An 18,583-nucleotide genomic window follows, 5' to 3' on the forward strand; every position below is an offset into this window, starting at 1 on the left:
TCTAACCATTCGACATATATTTACGTGCAATTTCCCTAAGATGCTATTACTATCACCATCTTCCTTCAGATGAGGTATTTAACACTTGCCTAAGATCAAGCCAATAGTATGTCAAGAGTGGGAGAAAAGAAGCAGGTGGTCCAGCTATAGATCTGGTCCTCTTAAAGACCATGCTAATGCCTTTGTGATGAGATTATCTTAATAAAATCTATTAACAACAACATAGTTTAAAATTCCAGTTTTGATACTTAGCATGGCAAGTTATTTTATTCCATTAAGTAAGTTTCTTTAAAGTTCATAAAGTGAATTACACCTATTATTGTAAACTAGTTAGTTTGGATCAATCTAACCATCAAAGAAAAGTAAAAATTCTGGGCAAAGAACTTCTGTATTTTTGCTGTAAGGTATCCAAGAGATAACACGGTAAGAAACTAGGAGAGCAAATCTTATAGGTTAGAGATCCAGAGAATGATCCTGGCATTTAGGTCTACTTTGGCACTGGAGACATTTGTTGATTCTGAATAGACAGCAGAGAAGTAGAGTTTTAACAGTCTTGTTAGGTTAATGGACAAAAGTCAAGTCTAAGGTTCCCAAAAGTAGAACTTGGAAAGCTATGCATATAAGGTTTGAAAAAAAAAAAAGATGAATCAGATGCAAACCAATCCATGAGCAAACTGCAGACCATGTTCAAGTCAACTCTTGGCTCAGAATGATCTGTTCTGGGGACGCGTGGGTGGCTCAGCAGTTGAGAGTCTGCCTTCGGCTCAGGGTGTGATCCCAGAGGGCTGGGACCAAGTCCCACATCAGGCTCCCTGCATGGAGCCTACTTTTCCCTCTGCCTATGTCTCTGCCTCTTTCTCTGTGTTGCTCATGAAGAAAGAAAGAGAAAGAAAGAAAAGAAAGAAAAGAAAGAAAATAAAATAAAATAAAGAAAAGAAAGAAAAAGAAAGAAAAAGGAAGAAAAAGAAAAAGAAAAAGAAAAAGAAAGAAAGAAAAAGAGAAAGAAAGACCTGTTCTGAAACTGGACTAAGGCAATCCTAGATTGCTATGTCAACAAGGCATGGATCAGGAACAAATTAAGAAAACTTCACTGGAAGATAGTATAATCTTAAGCTAATTTTATTTCCACAAACAAATATGCACCCATTATTCAAGATATTCAGGCACGAAAGAAAACAGGATGGTATACGAATGAGATAAGGCAAACTAAACAACAGAACAGAACCTAGGTACAAGAATGATAAAAAAACAAAAAATGAGGAAACCTAATTTAACAGATACATGCAGCCCTATATCTACTGCAGCATTATTTACAATAGCCAAATTAGGAAAGCAGCCCAAGTATAAACATATAGATGTAGACACTGGATAAAAAAAGATATGGTGTATACAGACACACACACACACACACACACACACACACACTCACACACACGAATATTATTCAGCCACAAAAAAGAATAAAATCTTGCCATTTGCAACAACGTGGTTAGATCTAAAGAGTATAATGTTAGGTGAAATAAGTCAGAGAAAGACAACTACCACATGATTTCACTCATATGTGGAAGTGAAGATACAAAACAAATGAAGAAAAAAAAGGGACAAACCAAAAGAACCACTCTTAGCCACAGAGAATAAATTGATGGTTACCAGGGTAGAGGTGGGGGCGGGGTGTAAAAATAGGTAATGGGGATTAAGAATACACTTATCATGATGAGCATTGAGTGATGTACAGAATTGCTGAATCCCTATATTGTATACCTGAAACTAATAAAACATTGGAATATTGGATTTAAAAAGAAAACAATATCAAAATAAAACAACTGAAAATGAGGAAACTTTCTGTATTCAAAAAAAGTAAACACTAAAAACAAAAAAATGCAAATGACTGAAAAAAATGACAAATTATATATTAAAAAAGCAAAAAGAAACTCTAGGATTGAAAAATGTACTGGCTGAATTAAAAGCACATTGAATACAGCTGAAGAGAGATTTAATAAATTGGAAGACTAGTGAGAAAATTTTATTGGTAATGAAGTATAGAGATCAAAGGACAAAAAAAATTTTTTTAAAGGATAAGAGAAGAGAAAGTTCTAACAAACATGTATTTAAAGACCCAGAAGAAGGTAACAAATGTTACATTAAAGACAAAAACAAAACAAAAGAACAAAAAAAACACCTTCCCCAAACTGAAACTACAAATCCAAGAATCTTAATCAGCTACTAGCAGGATAAATTTAAAAAAGCAAACTACAATCTACAACTAAACACACAAGAGAAAAATTGCTGAAAATCAAAGTTAAAGATGTTCAAAGTGGCCAGGAGTAAAAAAATAAATAAAAGATTATCTTCAAAGGTACAACAATAAGATCAACAAATGACTTCTCAAGGGAAACAGTATAAGCTAAGAAGATGGTGAAACAGTACCTTCAGTGCAATGAAAGAAAATAAATGTTACCCTAGAACTTTATAACCAGTGAAAATATTCTATAAGAGTAAAGTTGAGGGGCATCTGGGTGGTTCAGTTGGTTAAGTGCCCATCTCTTGATTTCAGCTCAGGTCATCATCTCAGGGTTTTGAGACTGAGCCTCAGGTCAGGCTCCACACTGGGTGTGGAGTCTGCTTAAGATTATTCCTCTTCCTGGATGCCTAGGTGGCTCAGTGGTTGAACACCTGCCTTTGGCTTGGGTTGTGGTCCTGGGGTCCTGGGATTGAGTCCCGCATCAGATTCCCTAAGGGGAGCCTGCTTCTCCCTCTGCCTCTTGGTCTCTCATGAATAAATAATCTTAAAAAAAAAAAAAGATTCTCCCTCTTCCTCTGCTCCTCTCCTCACACCACCCCCTTTCTTAAAAAAAAAAGGTAAACTTGAAATAAAAACATCTTCAGATAAACAAAAAAGAATTCACCACCAGAAGACTAATACTGACAAAATTAATTTGGTTGTTCAGACAGAAGGAAAATGGTCTTAAATGGAAACTATGAACTTCAGAAAGAATGAAAGGTAATTTAAAGGGCACATGAGGGGCACAGTCAGTTAAGTGCCCAATTCCTGATTTCAGTTCAGGTCTTGATTTCAGGGTAGTGAGTTCAAGACGTGCATGGAAATGGAACCCAAGCCTAGTGTGGAACCCATTAAAATGAAACAAACAAAAAAACGAAAAAGGGTGAATTAATGGGCAAATCTAAATAAAAAACTCCTTGCATAAAATAATAAAAGTAATATTGTATAGCTTAAAAGATACAAAATTAAAATAATATTAAGAGCATATAAGCTGCAGGCTTAGCTAAATGTTACAAGAATTTTAAAGCTCACTTCTAAATGTGTGGTCTAAGGACTAGCAGGCATTGGCATGAACTGAAAGCTTATTAGAATGCAGAATCTTAGTCCCTATCTGAGATGTAAAGAATCAGAATCTGCATTTTTAACCAGACTCCAGATAATTCTTAGGCCAAGTTAACGTTTGAAGAGTATTTTTCTAGAGTCCTTGCATTGTCCAGGAAGAGTAAGAGCACCATGTATGTAAACATCTAACTTTAAGAAGTCATAGAAACCTACAGTTATCTCTGGGGTTAATGACAAAACAAATAATAAAATCAAATATAATCTTTAAGCTAACAGAGAAATAAGTAAATAAAAAGTACCAACTTCAACAAAGGAAGAGAGAAAAATAAAAAAGGCAGTATAAACATAAAGTACTTGAAAATCTAGTGGATTCATACGTAGATTTATCAATCACTTATAATGTAAATAAAACTGCTCTAAAGATTTTCATAATACATTTTTAAAAATCCTGGCTATATGCAGATTGTAATAGATATACCTAAAAATGTAATTCCAGGATGATTCAAAGTAAAATGATAAAAAAGATATACAATGTAAAACCAAATAAGAAGGGGGAAGAAACTGTTGTTGCTATATTAACTGCAAACTTTGAGGCCAAAAGTACCGATGGAAATACATCATTTCTAAATTTGTATCTATCCAGTAACAGGCATCAAATATGTAAAGATTAGAAGAAATACAAAGACAAGGAAAATCCACAATTAGAGTGCGAAATTTTATTTTTAAAGATTTTACTTATTTGACAGAGAGGGAGAGAGTGAGCACAGCAGGGGGAGTGGCAGGCAGAGAAAGAGAAGCAGGGAGTGCTTAGCAGGGAGCAGAATGCAGAATGTAGAGCTTAGCAGAAGCAGAATGCTTAGCAGGGAGCCCAATGTAGGGCTTGATCCCAAGACACTGGGATCATGACCTAAGCCTAAGGCAGACACTTAACTGACTGAGCCATCCAGGTGCCTCAATTTTACAAAACATTTAATTAAAGATATGTACACAAATTCTTTCCCCAAAATAGGACTTCCTAACTAATTTTATTAAACTAGCATAATCCTGATACTGAAAGAGGACCAAGACATAAGAATAAAAATGTGAAGGTCAATCTGACTCATGTACATTGATATAAAACTCCTAACCAAAAACAGTAAACCCAAACCAGTGAGATATATTAACAAGAACAACAAAATATGTACACACACATATATAAGTTGAATTTATTCTAGGAACCAAGATAGCTTTACATCTCCCAAAAATCATATGACGCAACAGATGAAAAGGAAATCATGATAAAATTCAGGAACTTTTCATTTAGTAAAACAGTAACAAAATGGAATTTCCTCATTTCAAAAAAGAATAATTATTTAAAAAAAGAATAATTATCAAAAGATCTACAGAAAACATATTTAATGGACAAGTGTTAAAGCTTTCTTTGAGAACATGGACAAGAAATGTTCCTTCTATTTAACAGTTTTCAGGGTGCTAATTACTGAATTCAGACAAGAAAAATAATAAACAAGATGAGAAAGGAAGAAAAAACTTGGGGGCATGCCTTTAAAAGATAAAGAAAATGGGATCCCTGGGTGGCTCAGCGGTTTAGCGCCCTCTATGTCTCTCATGAATAAATAAATAAAATCTTTAAAAAAAAAAGATAAAGAAAAATCCACAGATAAGTTATTAAACTAATAAATGAGCTCAATAAGGTTGATGCATTTTATAAAGTCAATATTAAGAAGCTATTTCTACATAGCAAGAGGATAAAATTTTTAGAGGTAGTATTTACAACAGCATTAAGAATACATTAAAAGATGTACATTTCAGAAACTACAGATTTGATCCATGTAAGTCAATACAGCAACAGGATTTTTGACAGTTTATTTTAAAATTTATATGGAAATGAATGAAAAGCCCAGATAATCTTGAAAAAGGACCCATATAGGACTCAGGTGATCTTAGTCAGTGGCACAGGATCAAGGAAAGAATATAGTGTAGAAATAGACTACACTATATATATTACAAAGACTACTTAATGGGGAAAGCACAGTGTTTCAGTATGTGGTGCTGAAATATCGGCATGTATATACAATTGGGCAAAAATCAACTTTGTCATCCTTTCCTTGTAGCACACACAAAAATCAATTTTAGTGGATTACAGATAAACATGAAGGGCAAAACAGTAAAGGTTACAGAAGATCATACATAAAAACATCTTATGACCTCTAATTAGAAAAAGATATTATAAGCTATACATTAAAATATGCTAATCACAAAGGGGAGTGGGAGATTCAGGCATCCAGTTACTGAACAAGCAAGTCATGGGGATAAACGGTACAACACAGGGAATACAGTCAATGGTATTATAATAGCACTTTATGGTGACAGATGATGGCTACACTTGTGGTGAGCATAACATAACATATAGTCTTATCTGTCTTATCATTGTGTGGTACACTTGATATTAATGCAACATTGTGTGTCAATTATACCTCAATAATTAAAAAAAAAGAAAAAAGATATTAGACAACATAAAAAATGCAATGACCATAAAGGAAAAAATTAAACTTAGAATTCATGAAAAATAAGAACCTCTGCTTATTGAAAGACACCATCAAGGGTCAAAGTAGTAGTATTTAGAACACATATAAAGAGCTTACAACCAAAATAATTTAAGAACATCTACCACTCACTAAGAAAAATGCAGACAAGCAGTAGGGAAAAAAAAAAAGGGGGGGCAAGAGACTTGAAGAGAAGGCCTCATAAAATGGTGTCTAAACAGTCAAAAATATTAAAACCACACCAAGCTACTATTACACATCCACCTTCACAGTGGCCAAAACTGAATAGTCTGAGAATACCAAGAAGAGAGATCATTTAGAATAACGATTATTCTCATGGACTTCTGGTGTAAGTGTAATTTGGTTTAATGACTTTGGAAAACAGTTTGACATTGTCTACTAAAAGTGAAGCATAAGCAAACTGTGAGTCACAACAATTCCAGTCCTAGAATGTGACTAAGATAATGTATGCTCATATGCAGTAGGAGCTATACAGGACAGTCATAACAGTATTAATCATAAGAGCACAAAAGTATATACAAAGTATATACAAATTTTAGTACATTCATAAAATAGAACATGGGTCATCAAACTGTCCTACAGGCCAAATGTGGACAGTGGCATAGCCCAAAAGCAAAGAATAGTTTTTACATTTTTAAAAGGTCGCTAAAAAACAAAAAGAATATGCAACAAGAAACCATATGTGACCCACAAAGCCTAAAATTTACTATCTGGTCTTTTACAGAAAAAGTCTGCCAATCCCTCAAATAAAATGTTACATAGGTGTAATGAGTGATTAACCACAGAAATTCTCAAAAATATGGACGAATATCACAAACACAATATTAAGCAGAAGAAGCCAAATATAAGTGAAAACCTACTCTATTGCATGAAGTTTAGACAATAGCCAAAAATGAGACTACAACTGTTGGGTCTAAATCTAAATCTAAATCTAAATAATCTAAATCTAAATCTAAATAAGTTTTCTTGATATGAGAAGCCTACAAAAAAGAGCAATATAAAGCCAGGATAGTAACTATTTCTAGGATGTTGGAAAGGAGTTTCAATTGAGAAGGGACACACAAGGGTCAGAAGTGTCCCACTGTTCTATTTCTGTATCTGGATGGTACCTACAGGAGTATTTGCTTTATAACAGAATAGGATCTAAGCTTATGTTTTATATACTTTTCTGCATGTGTGTGATATTTCACAATGTAAAAGTGTGCTAAGACCCACCTTTTCATAGTCTTCAGCAGTAAAATCTCTATCTTTCTGAAGTATTTCATGAAGTCTTGCTTTCACACGTTGCTGACAACTGCTCAAAGAGTCACTGTCACTATCCAAAAGACCATTCATATTTGCACTCTTTACCATCTGAACAAGAATGGGTGTAAGCTCTCCTTCTAGAGCTAGGAGCCCCTAAACATATTAAATAAAGCCAACACAGATTTTAACATTAGTATACAAATTAACAGAAAGTATTATAATAATTACTTTGTTACATGCTGAATTTCACAGGGTATTAGCTAACTATTTGCAATAAACAAACCTTATTAATAATAAAGCTAATCTACCATTTCAGGGCTAGAGTTTGAAATTTCAAATTCAGAATATTTAAATATTTAAAATATTTGCCTTGGCAAAATATCTTTTAAAATGTAATATTAGACAACATTTCTACTAATTTTTAAAAAATTTATTTATACCTTTGCAAAAGCAGCCGCAGTCATCTGGACTCGTCCCTCATCAGAGGCATATATTTTGAGGTCATGTCGATAGGTACTATGTAATCTAAGTAAACCACAACCAGGAAATCCTGCATAATCTCCTGAAAATAAATACTCAAATCACTTAAGCTATATTTTTGTCTCACTATATTTCTATAAATATTTAGTAAGATCTCAAAATAAGTGAAGATTTGAAAACATAATGCATAGACTCAGCCAAATTAAAGAAACTCCAAATTACCTTGACCTCCAGGATACATACACCTGAAAGCTCTTCCAAGTTCTTCAGCCTGGACCCTGCCTGCGGGAGTTAGTTCTCCTCCCCATTTTAAAACCAAAAGTAAGGATGGTTCTTCTCTTCGGCTGTCTAAGATACATGTGAATGGATAAAAGGCAAATGTCAAGTTTGGTTCTTTTACAAAGACACGTTTCAAGATGAATTTTTTCTTTGTTTTATCTTCTGCAGTAGAATATAGCTTTTACGTACATTATTTTGTTCCTCTGAACATACCTACCTTTGTAGGCCTTTGCTTCTGTCAGGAACACTCTTTGCTAATTGCCTCTACTTGTTAAAATCTTACTAAAACTTCAAAACCTCTTCCATACTTTAGGAAGAAGGCTCTTTCCCAGTTCTCTGAAAGAAGAATTGTTTCTACCTTCCCTGCTTTCATAGTAACATGGCACCAATAGTATTTGCCCAATATATTTAATTTAGTTGTGCTAGTGATGCTAGATTAAGAGCTCCTTGACCACAGGATGAGATTTTGTCTTTACATCAAGAATCTCACATAAAAGGTAATGATAGCTGAAGTGAAGATGTATACATTTTTATGATTCACATTTTTATGATGAGGAATCAATGACTGGCATAATTTTTAGGAAGATGTGAGATCAGAAAGCCTAAAATTTGTTATAATTTAAGTTTATGAATGAGATATAGAATAAAATGCAGCCAAGGGCAACTTTTTTAAATTTGGAATTGTGCAATCTCTTTATGTCCCTGGCCAAAAAGTTTTTTCTCAGATATTAGGGAAGTTCCACATGCAAATGAGTTTCTATACCTAATTTATCTGGCCTTTTTTTTTAATGTTTTTTTTTTAATTTTTTTAAATTTATTTATGATAGTCACAGAGAGAGAGAGAGAGAGAGAGGCAGAGATATAGGCAGAGGGAGAAGCAGGCCCCATGCACCGGGAGCCTGACGTGCGATTCGATCCCAGGTCTCCAGGATCGCACCCTGGGCTAAAGGCAGGCGCCAAACCGCTGCGCCACCCAGGGATCCCTAATTTATCTGGCCTTGATCATGTCCTAAGATCTGCATTGGGCTACAGAAACAAAGGTAATTTAAAAACAAACAATATAAGTGCTGAAAAATTTAATGATGATTCATTAAAGTGAGAGAAATCAACTTTTCTCTTGGGACTAAATAGTAGTTGTACATGCTTTTTTATGCAGGCCAATATTAATTTATGGAAGGACAATTAATTAGCACACTTCTTCAATCATAGTTATTTACAGAATGTTTTTTGATCACAAACATTAAAATCAAGGAACTGATCTTGCTATTAATCACTAGTGTGACAAAATAGCAACACTTAAAATTTTAAGATAAATTTATAACATAATCACACCTGTACTTTATTTATTTATTTTTTAAAGATTTTATTTATTTATTCATGACAGACAGAGAGAGAGAGAAAGAGGCAGAGACACTGGCAAAGGGAGAAGCAGGCTCCCTGCAGGGAGCCTGATGCGGAACTCGATCCCAGGTCTCCAGGATCAGGCCCTGGGCTGAAGGCAGCACTAAACCGCTGAGCCACCAGGGCTGCCCCACACCTGTGCTTTATAACATAATCACACCTGTGCTTGCATTTAAGATAATCACTACTTCAATTTATGCCACTATAAATACTGACATTGTGAATATCCCCAAAGATCAATCTTTTCCTGAATGTCTGACCACTTCCTTGGGATATATTCTTATAAGCAGAATTAAGATTGAAGTGTATGACCATTTTTTAAAATTTCTAATATATATTGACAAATTACTTTTCAAAGAGTTAGTCAATTTATTCTCCTACCAATATGACTGAAATCCAATCACATTGCATTCTCATCAACATTCTTTATCATACATTTGACCAATGAATAAAACATTTACTAGTGTGATAGGCAAAAGTAATTATTACTATTATTATCATTATTTTATTGGGGATCACATTCCTCAATGAAATGGTTTCTCCAACCCCTGCCCATTTTTCTTTTAAAGGGTAAATAGATTTATGGATTTCTATGCTATTTAAATGCTCATTCTGATTTATTCAGTGGAAGAAAATAGCTATATCAGGAACATGTATATTACATATTTCTTCAAATAGTCTTTTTGTATTTTTTGAGTTTTCTTCCAATATACTCTGTCCTCTTCTACTTAAAAGAGGAAGAAAGGGGCCCATTAAGTAACATTTAGTTATAAATAAACTTTGTGAAACAATCTTAAAAGGGAAGTCCTAAGCAGTTTCCAAAACAATAAAGTCTATCCTTTACTTAAAATATAAAGAATAAAATCTATCCCTTATTTAAAGGATAGAAGTCAAAGTTAACAGAACTTTATTTTTCCATTATTCAGCATGTTAGTCCTTGAATTATTACACAGATGAGGGTCTAAAGGTAGTAAAATGAGTGGTAGATCCCTACACATAATTAAAAGTATTAATTATTAAGTAAGTATTAATAGTGATATACCTTCCTCTTCACTAGATGTTTTAGGACAACCATGAGGGAGATAAGTTAATTGAACTTTACGATTTATTCCAGAAAAATGGCCATACCTGAAAAACAAAATGATATGCAGAACAAATAATATTCAGTAAGTATTCAATGTAACCTCCTAAAGAAAAACTAAAGTCCATCTAGATAAAAACTAAAATCCATCTATAGAAAAACTAAAATCTACGTTTAAGTGCCACCTTCTATTTGTAATTAATTGCTGAATTCTCTAACATATCCCAGAAGAAAATCTGTCCTAAAGGTAGTCATTCTAATCACATTAAAAATGAAAATACAAAATTTTCTCTATAAAACTTAGACAATTCTGAAGAGATGGCAAAGTATAGAAGTATAAAAAAATATAAATGTATATATATCTAAAAAATAAAGGAAATAAAATTCTAAGTGGTCAAATATGTAAAGCTTATAATAGGCATACTGGTGTCATCAATTTTACTTTATTTATTTTATTATTATTATTTTTTAAAGATTTTACCTATCTATTCATGAGACACATAGAGAGAGAGGCAGAGACACAGGCAGAGGGAGAAGCAGGCTCCATGCAGGGAGCCCAACATGGGACTCGATCCCAGGTCTCCAGGATCACACCCCAGGCTGAACGCGGCACTAAACCGCTGAGTAACCAGGGCTGGCCTCAATTTCACTTTATTAAAACATAGTTCAAAACTGTTTTTTAATAAAACAACATTTAATCCATGGTCTTTTAGCAATTTGGTTTTCATCCTAAATACTACTTCATAAAATATCCAAAATCTTCTCATCAAAATAAAAAGTAAAACTAAAACAATAACCCTAAACACAACAATCTATTTTCTTACAGGTGTAAATAAAAATCTCACTAGACTTTCATTAATTTCTCGTCATCTTCAGCAATAAAGTGCAGAAAGATCAAACTGTGAAAGAAATTTAACAAAGCCAGATAATAAAAAAAGAACACTCTAAGTAGTTATCAAAATTAAAGATTTCAAAAAGATTCTCACATTTCTAATACAGTCTTAAGTTGTTCAAGTTTTGACTTGTTTTCTTCAATTTCAGAATCATTATTTTGCCCCAGCTCCATAAGAAGTTGTCGGGCAATGTCCAGTACTTCCTATAAAATAATAAAGAACTGAATTTTTTATGTGAGTTTGCCATTAGTGATTTAAAACCAACAAGATGACGGGCATTAAGGAGGGCGCATGATGAGAGAGCACTGGGTGTTATACTGTATGTTGGCAAACTGAATTTAAATAGAATGAATGAATGAATAAAAAAATAAATAAAACTAACAAGAAAACAAATGTACTTGCCTGTAATTGTTTTGGCTTTTTGAGTTTTAATTTCCCAGATTTGTATCCATCACACTTTTCAAAAAGATCGAAAAATCTTATAAAAAAGACAGCACAGTTAGTTCTTTGCCATGATTAATATTAACACCATAAACTTACACAAATCAATTAAAAATGAAGACATGGGACTCAGGGTCTATGGATTTCAGATACTGTGTGTCCTCTTTCACTATACAAGGTGAGTGATCATTACTTTGAGTGATAAAACTTAGTATTCCCCTAACCACATCAAAGTAATAATGACTAGATTGTTTTTAAAAGTTTTCTCATGATGGAAACTGAATATATGATTATAATATTAAATATTATTTTCTGAAGTCACCACATACATATTCATGTTAAAAAATGTTTTAACACTTATTTATTGGTTCAAGTTTTTAAATTTTATGATTTCCAAATCAAATACTGAAGAGAAGTAAGACAAACTTACATTCTAATTTTCTTCTAGAAGGTTGAGAGGTCAAGCACTCAGAGAAAGTAATGAAGAGAATAACATGCCAAGATTAAACAGAACACCTCTGAATGGTGACACCTTTACAACCGTAAATGAAAGTCAGATCAGACAGACAGTAATTTATAGATACTGCCATAATAATTTTCAGTTGCTGATACAAACATACAGGAATTTTGTTTGTATCCAGTGGTTTAAATTAATGGCCAAGAAATAAGAAGCCAGTTTTTCTACATGATGTGTTAATCAAATTAGATCACCTATCAGAAATCTTAAATTATCCCAAGTGTTATATTATTCCCCCTAAAACATACTTTTGATGCCTCACTTCCATTTTCATTTTTTGTTTTGGTGTTCGATCCCCATGCCGTATCACAGCTATGACACATCTAAGTTCCATCCTAAAATAACAAAAAAAAAGTCTCAATTTTCAAAGATTTGTGTTATGTAATTCAAACTAAAACAGCATCTCATCACTTATTTAGAACCATCTTTTACCATTTCAAAATCTTTCCCATGAAGAACACTACATGTAATAACCTGTCGATTTTATCAAATTCAATCTTCAGAAGACTTTAAGAAGCTGGAAGGGGAGTAATACGAAGCTGTATATCAGCTTCCTGTCTAGAGATGGCTATGCTCACACTGGGTGAAGAGTAAACGAATAGCAATCCTGGAACTTCATTAAGTACTTGCCCTGTAGCATAGATCATCACAGACTGAGATTTCATTAAATCAAAGCAAAATAAAGCTTTACTTTATAGCTGCTATATTTATTTTGTCCTTGTAAGAATAAGGATGAAATAACAAGTATTTCAAACACAAATTACTAGAAGATGATATTACTAGGGTATAATTTCACGTGTGCCAAACTGTAAGCCATAGAATACAACCCTACAGGATTTTAATAAGCGACCTTAAAAAAAAAAAAAAATTCTCTTAAATAGTTTGAGAATACTGGTTTAAAAATAAAATTAAATATTTTAATACCAAGACCCCAACTGGGACTTCTCAGAATATTTAACATGCTAATGTAAACATCCAAGCTGTGAATATGAAAACATCTGGTCCACTCATCTGAGTAGCAGGTAAGTTTCAAGCAGTTATTTTCACTAGCAGAATGTTATCAGATTCTTTGGCAATACTGGTCTAATTAATTTACTTCAAGATATACCTGTTTTTCTTTACACACTCAGAGAACAGAAGTTGTATGACCACTGAGTATGAACCTTTAAGTGACATACCTACTAGCACCTCCTTTATTTTTATGACTTAATTCAATAGTTCTATAATATCTAAGCATTTTTCAGGATTTTTTTCCAGAATTTTATTTTTACCAATATAAAAGATTTTTAATCTAGGTGGACCCCTCAAAAGCATATAATCGATTTCTCTAACTGCAAAGTTAATCAAATGAAAACATACACAGTAACGTGTCCAAAAATCATTAAAAGATTTACTCTCTAATGTAGTAGCAGAGACTGATGTACAAAACACAAGGAATTTCTAAATGAAAATACCCAAACTTACATAGTTCCAGATGTAGTTGGTACAATTGGGATATCTTCAGCTTCTAAGGGTATTGACCAGGGGATATGAAATTGTGGAGCAAGCTCTCGCATTACAATATTACTTTGATACAAAAAAGAAGAGACTATAAATTAGCTCACTTTAAGACAAAACTTAGTACTTAATGATAAATGATACAGAATCATAAAAGTTTAAGTCAAACTAGTGATTCTATTATTGTGTAATAAAAAGTAACTCAAAGAATCAGTCTTGATTAAAAATTAGATTAGCAGGTCTAAACTGGTGCATTAGAACACACTGAAGAAAGGCCATAAATCTGGGATTATTATTTTAGTTCCAAGAAATAAATTACATTAGATGCAAATAAATCATTGTAATTGCATTGTATCTACTTACAGATCAATTCTGAAAACCAAGATGGTCTCTTCTTTATGGCCACAGATCATTTCTTCTTTTTAAAAGATTTATTTATTTATTTATTTATTTATTTATTTATTTATTTAGAGTGTGTGCATGAATGGGGGCAGGAGAAGGAGGAGAAAAAGAGAATCTCCAGCAGACTCCCCACTGAGCATAAGCCAATATGGGGCTCAATCCCATGACCTGAGAGAGTGACCTGAGCCAAAACCAAAAGTCGAATGCTCGACCAACTGAGCCACCAGGTGTCCCAGGAATCATTTCATACCTGTTTACTGATCATTTGAAGTTACTCTAAATACCATGGCTCTTTTTAATCAAATTTCCATTATATTTTACTAATACAGTTAACAATGGAAACATGTTAAGCAATTATAAAACATTTTTTATATTGTTTAAACTGAGCATTTATTCATGCTAAAATTTAGTAAGCTCCCCCAAATTTCACCTTAAGGCAAAGTTCACCAATTTGAAAATATACTATAAAAGCTGATTCCAATTATGACAATACATTTTAAAGTATAAGTTTCCTAAAATAAATAAATAAATAAATAAATAAAGTATAAGTTTCCTACAACTTTATCAAATATACTTTGAACTGGTTTAAAAATATTTGTCTTGTGAATCTTCAAAGTATAAGAAAATAGGTCAAAGGATATAAAAATGGATTTCTCCATGCAGTAATTTCTTTTGGGTTCACTTGATAATCTCATGAGATAATCTTTAAGTGATATATGATAATAGAAAGCAGTATTTTTTTTAAGATTTATCTATTTATTTATTTGACAGAGCAAGAACGAGAGAGCACAAGCAGGGGGAACAGCAGAGAGAGAAGAAGCAGGCTCTCTGCCAAGCAGGGAACCAATGTAGGGCTCAGTCCCAGGACACTGGGTTCATGACCTGAGCCAAAGGCAGATGCTTAACTAAATGAGACACCCGAGGCGCCATGAAAGCAGTATCATTCAGAGGAACCCTGAGTTCCAAATATTTCTATTTTACTCTGCTTACTTTCATGAATGTTCACTTTATATCTTAAAAGAAAATGAAACCTTTTCAACTGTAATCATATTGCAGAACAAAGTAACCTAATAAATTATCTATAATAATCATTATATAACACTTCTAAATCTAGAAGTTAAAATATCGTTAAGCCTTCATCTATACCGGCCACAAATCAATCTGCCTTTGCTAGCTAACCCAAAGTATAATTCAGGATTTGGCATGGTTCTTTGAGGATGTCATTTTTATGAACATTGGTTTTTATTCTAGAATGCTTATAAGACCCTGATCATTTGATATTTACAATTATTTGGATTCTGAGTAGCTGGTATGCATTAGCTGTAACAAAGATAAAGAGGAGAAACATAAAGAAAAAAATCCTTACCCAAGTATTTTTGCACAATCATCATAATACTTCATGGAGTTTTTCACAAAACTGAAGCCATTGACATCACAGACATAGGACTGTCCATTGGCCCGTAACAAATCAAAACCACAAACTGTTTGCTATTTAAAATAAATTATAAACTTTAAAGTTACATTTGAATTAGGATTCACAGTTTTTCTTATTACAACATATCAAATTTTATAAATGCCTAAAAATGTACTATTGCTTATTAGTTGATTTCATAGTAAGTAATAAATGAAATTATTCATCTGTAACTTGAGTACTCTGAAAATATATGAAATCTACCATATGATCATTTGAGTTCCCCCATGAAATAAATACAGAACAAAAATGATTAAGAGATAAGAGGAGCCAAAAAATAACATACTATGTTATTAACATAATAACAGTAATGTTATACTATTACAAGATGTTCTTCAAGCAACAATTAAAAAATAAGAGTAAAACTTTCTAAAGGCTTTGTTAAATTTTGTTATAGTTGAAATTATATCACTTTAAAACAAAAAAGTATAAAGCAAAAAATAGTTTTAAAGATATGTCCCACAGAAAATGTCCAATTATCTCTATGAATCCTTTTTTAAGAGATTTTATTTTTAAGTAATCTTTACATCCGATGTGGGGTTCAAACTCACGAACCCAAAAATCAAGGGTCACAGGCTCTATCAACTGAGCCAGCCAGACATTCCTCTCTGAGTCTTTTAAACCCTGACAACTACATCCCTGTGAGCACCTGAAATAAATTTACTTTATTTGGGAGAAGAGAACAATTAGTTGCAAGGTATGAATTTCCTGCTCAGGCTCCAAAAATTTTCTATCTTCTGCATTTTATATTCAAATCCTCATGTTAGTATAATGTGATTTTAAGTCATGTCTTTTGGAATCCTGTATTATAAAACTAAAACAATTTATATATAGTTCTTAAAATGTATTGAAAGGCTAATATTCCTTCCACAAAAGTGACTTCAAATTATTAAAACATAAAGTATTTATAATTTAATACCCAGTAACACACTAGTCTTTATGCTATATACCCAAGACAAGACTTCAAGAGGTAAAATTTATCCTTTAATAATAGCTGCAAGTTGTACTACTTCTGTATAGTCTTTACCACAAACATTAGTGGAAGCCTAATATATTTATATAGACTGAGAGAATGAGTCAAATGTTAGAAGTAAAAAGTTTTCTTTAAGAAACATATTTGTATTGCTTTTATGGACACATTTTATAATACACAACAAACAGGCTAAAGGATGTACTGACAAAGGTAGAAGACTGCTAAGGACCTTTTTTATTCAAAAAAGCCATCATTTATCAATTCTGAGTAAATAGTACTAGTACTCTTAACCAGTTGTTTTTACCATGTTAAATAATACCTCTAAACACTGGTTAATGCTACTGTTTTAGTTAAGTTTTCCTCCATCATTTCAATTTCTGAATTGGAAAAATTCCTTTTTATATTAATACAGAAAGAATATAGAGAAACAGTATCTTCTCATTTTACTTCTCCAATTAAATGCCCATATAACATTTCTTCTACTCAAAAAAGAAAATTAGAATTTCTTTTACAGGGGTCTGTATGGCCTGTAAAACATCTTACCTTAAATGCAAGGCAGACTTTCCAGGCAATTAATTTCTCTCGTGCATTAAGAATAACAGGGTATCTAACTTCTTTCCCCTCACTGTCTCGTTCCACCTTGCCATCAAGAGCTGGAGATTTTCGAGCTTCAGCATGTGCGTAATCTGGACCCACTGTATAAACCTTTCATAAATGTTAAAATACGTATATTAAAAATTTTATATATTATTTTAAATGTATTAAATGAAAAAAAAACAGCAGACAACAAATCAAAAGATAACAAAAATACTTCAATCTTCAGACTATTCTTTTCACACTTCTATTTCACATGCCAAAATTTTTAATACATTGGAAATGTAATTGATTACATGGCAAAACAGGTAACGTGAAGGGCGCCTGAGTGGCTCAGTGGCTGAGCATCTCCCTTTGGCTCAGGCCGGGATCCAAGAGTCCTAGGATGGAGTCCCACGTCGGGCTCCCTGCAAGGAGCCTGCTTCTCTCTCTGCCTATGTCTCTGCCTGTCTCTATGTGTCTCTCATAAATAAATAAATAAAATCTTAAAAAAAAAAAAAAAAAAGCCTGGAAACATGAAGTTCCGTTCTCTACAAAGAATGATTATACTATGCATTATAGAGGAACATGAGGTTGTAGGGGATGTGATCTTTTCCAAATTTTTTTAGCTTAACCAAAGGGAGGTCCAAATAATTTAAAATATTACAAATGGAAGTCATGGCCAAAAGAAAGAGTAAAAAAATGGGAGTGGTGGTGAGGGACAGTATATACTGAAAGGCAGACACAAGAAAGCAAATAGCACCGTAAGCAAAGGTAATTAACACAGAGGTCAGAGGCATGAAAGAGCATGATGCATTCAGGTAAGTTATCTGGTGTTATTTATACTGTAAGAAATAAGGTCCATAGGGCAGACAGAGGACAGATTGTGAAATATTCTGTATGCCACCCTTATGAACCGCATTATTATCCTATGGTCAACAAAATCCACATGAGAAATTTTTAATGAGGTTCATGATAAGGTTTATACCTTAGAAAAAAAGGACATTGTCATTAGAGACTTGCTAAAGGCAAAACAATTAAGACCTTATCTGTGACCAAAGGAAATCAAACATATTTTTATATTACGCTACAGTTGCTGCAGATCTCAGATCATTTACACTAATCAATGCTTAGAAACTAGTGGCTATTACACCCTTACCCACTATATTTTATTGTTTAGTGTTCTTTTAATTTTTTTATTTTGTTTTAAAAATTTTATTTACTTATTCACGAGAGACACAGAGAAAGGCAGAGACAGGAGAAGCAGGATCCATGTAAGGAGCCCAATATGGGACTCGATCCTGGGACTCCGGGATCACACCCTGAGCTGAAGGCAGATGCTCAACTGCTGAGCCACCCAGGTGTCCCTTAATGAATGTCCTTTTAAAAAAGCACATATACATATTATTACATCACAAAGTTG

General features: G+C 33.0%; 1 protein-coding gene across 26 annotated transcripts in view; it reads right to left on the reverse strand.

Moving 5' to 3' along the window:
* PPIP5K2 (diphosphoinositol pentakisphosphate kinase 2) overlaps positions 1-18,583 on the reverse strand; it is an 88,799-nt gene that overhangs the window by 52,573 nt on the left and 17,643 nt on the right. For 16 of the 26 annotated variants that reach the window (XR_011997010.1, XM_072736657.1, XM_025992831.2 and 13 more), the window contains exons 8-17: positions 17,131-17,292; positions 15,510-15,631; positions 13,709-13,810; positions 12,493-12,579; positions 11,689-11,764; positions 11,380-11,489; positions 10,355-10,440; positions 7,855-7,980; positions 7,593-7,714; positions 7,123-7,305 (exon numbers count right to left, since the gene is read on the reverse strand). Coding sequence is in view for 25 of the 26 variants with exons in the window: in XM_072736657.1 (XP_072592758.1) it covers positions 7,123-7,305; positions 7,593-7,714; positions 7,855-7,980; positions 10,355-10,440; positions 11,380-11,489; positions 11,689-11,764; positions 12,493-12,579; positions 13,709-13,810; positions 15,510-15,631; positions 17,131-17,292 (1,176 nt within the window). In the remaining variant the exon portion in view is untranslated. The remainder of the gene's footprint in view (positions 1-7,122; positions 7,306-7,592; positions 7,715-7,854; positions 7,981-10,354; positions 10,441-11,379; positions 11,490-11,688; positions 11,765-12,492; positions 12,580-13,708; positions 13,811-15,509; positions 15,632-17,130; positions 17,293-18,583) is intronic. The other 10 variants (XM_025992833.2, XM_072736661.1, XM_025992829.2 and 7 more) reach the window with 1 other exon arrangement.

This window comes from Vulpes vulpes, chromosome 14 (assembly GCF_048418805.1).
Source record: "Vulpes vulpes isolate BD-2025 chromosome 14, VulVul3, whole genome shotgun sequence".
Taxonomy (NCBI): domain Eukaryota; kingdom Metazoa; phylum Chordata; class Mammalia; order Carnivora; family Canidae; genus Vulpes; species Vulpes vulpes.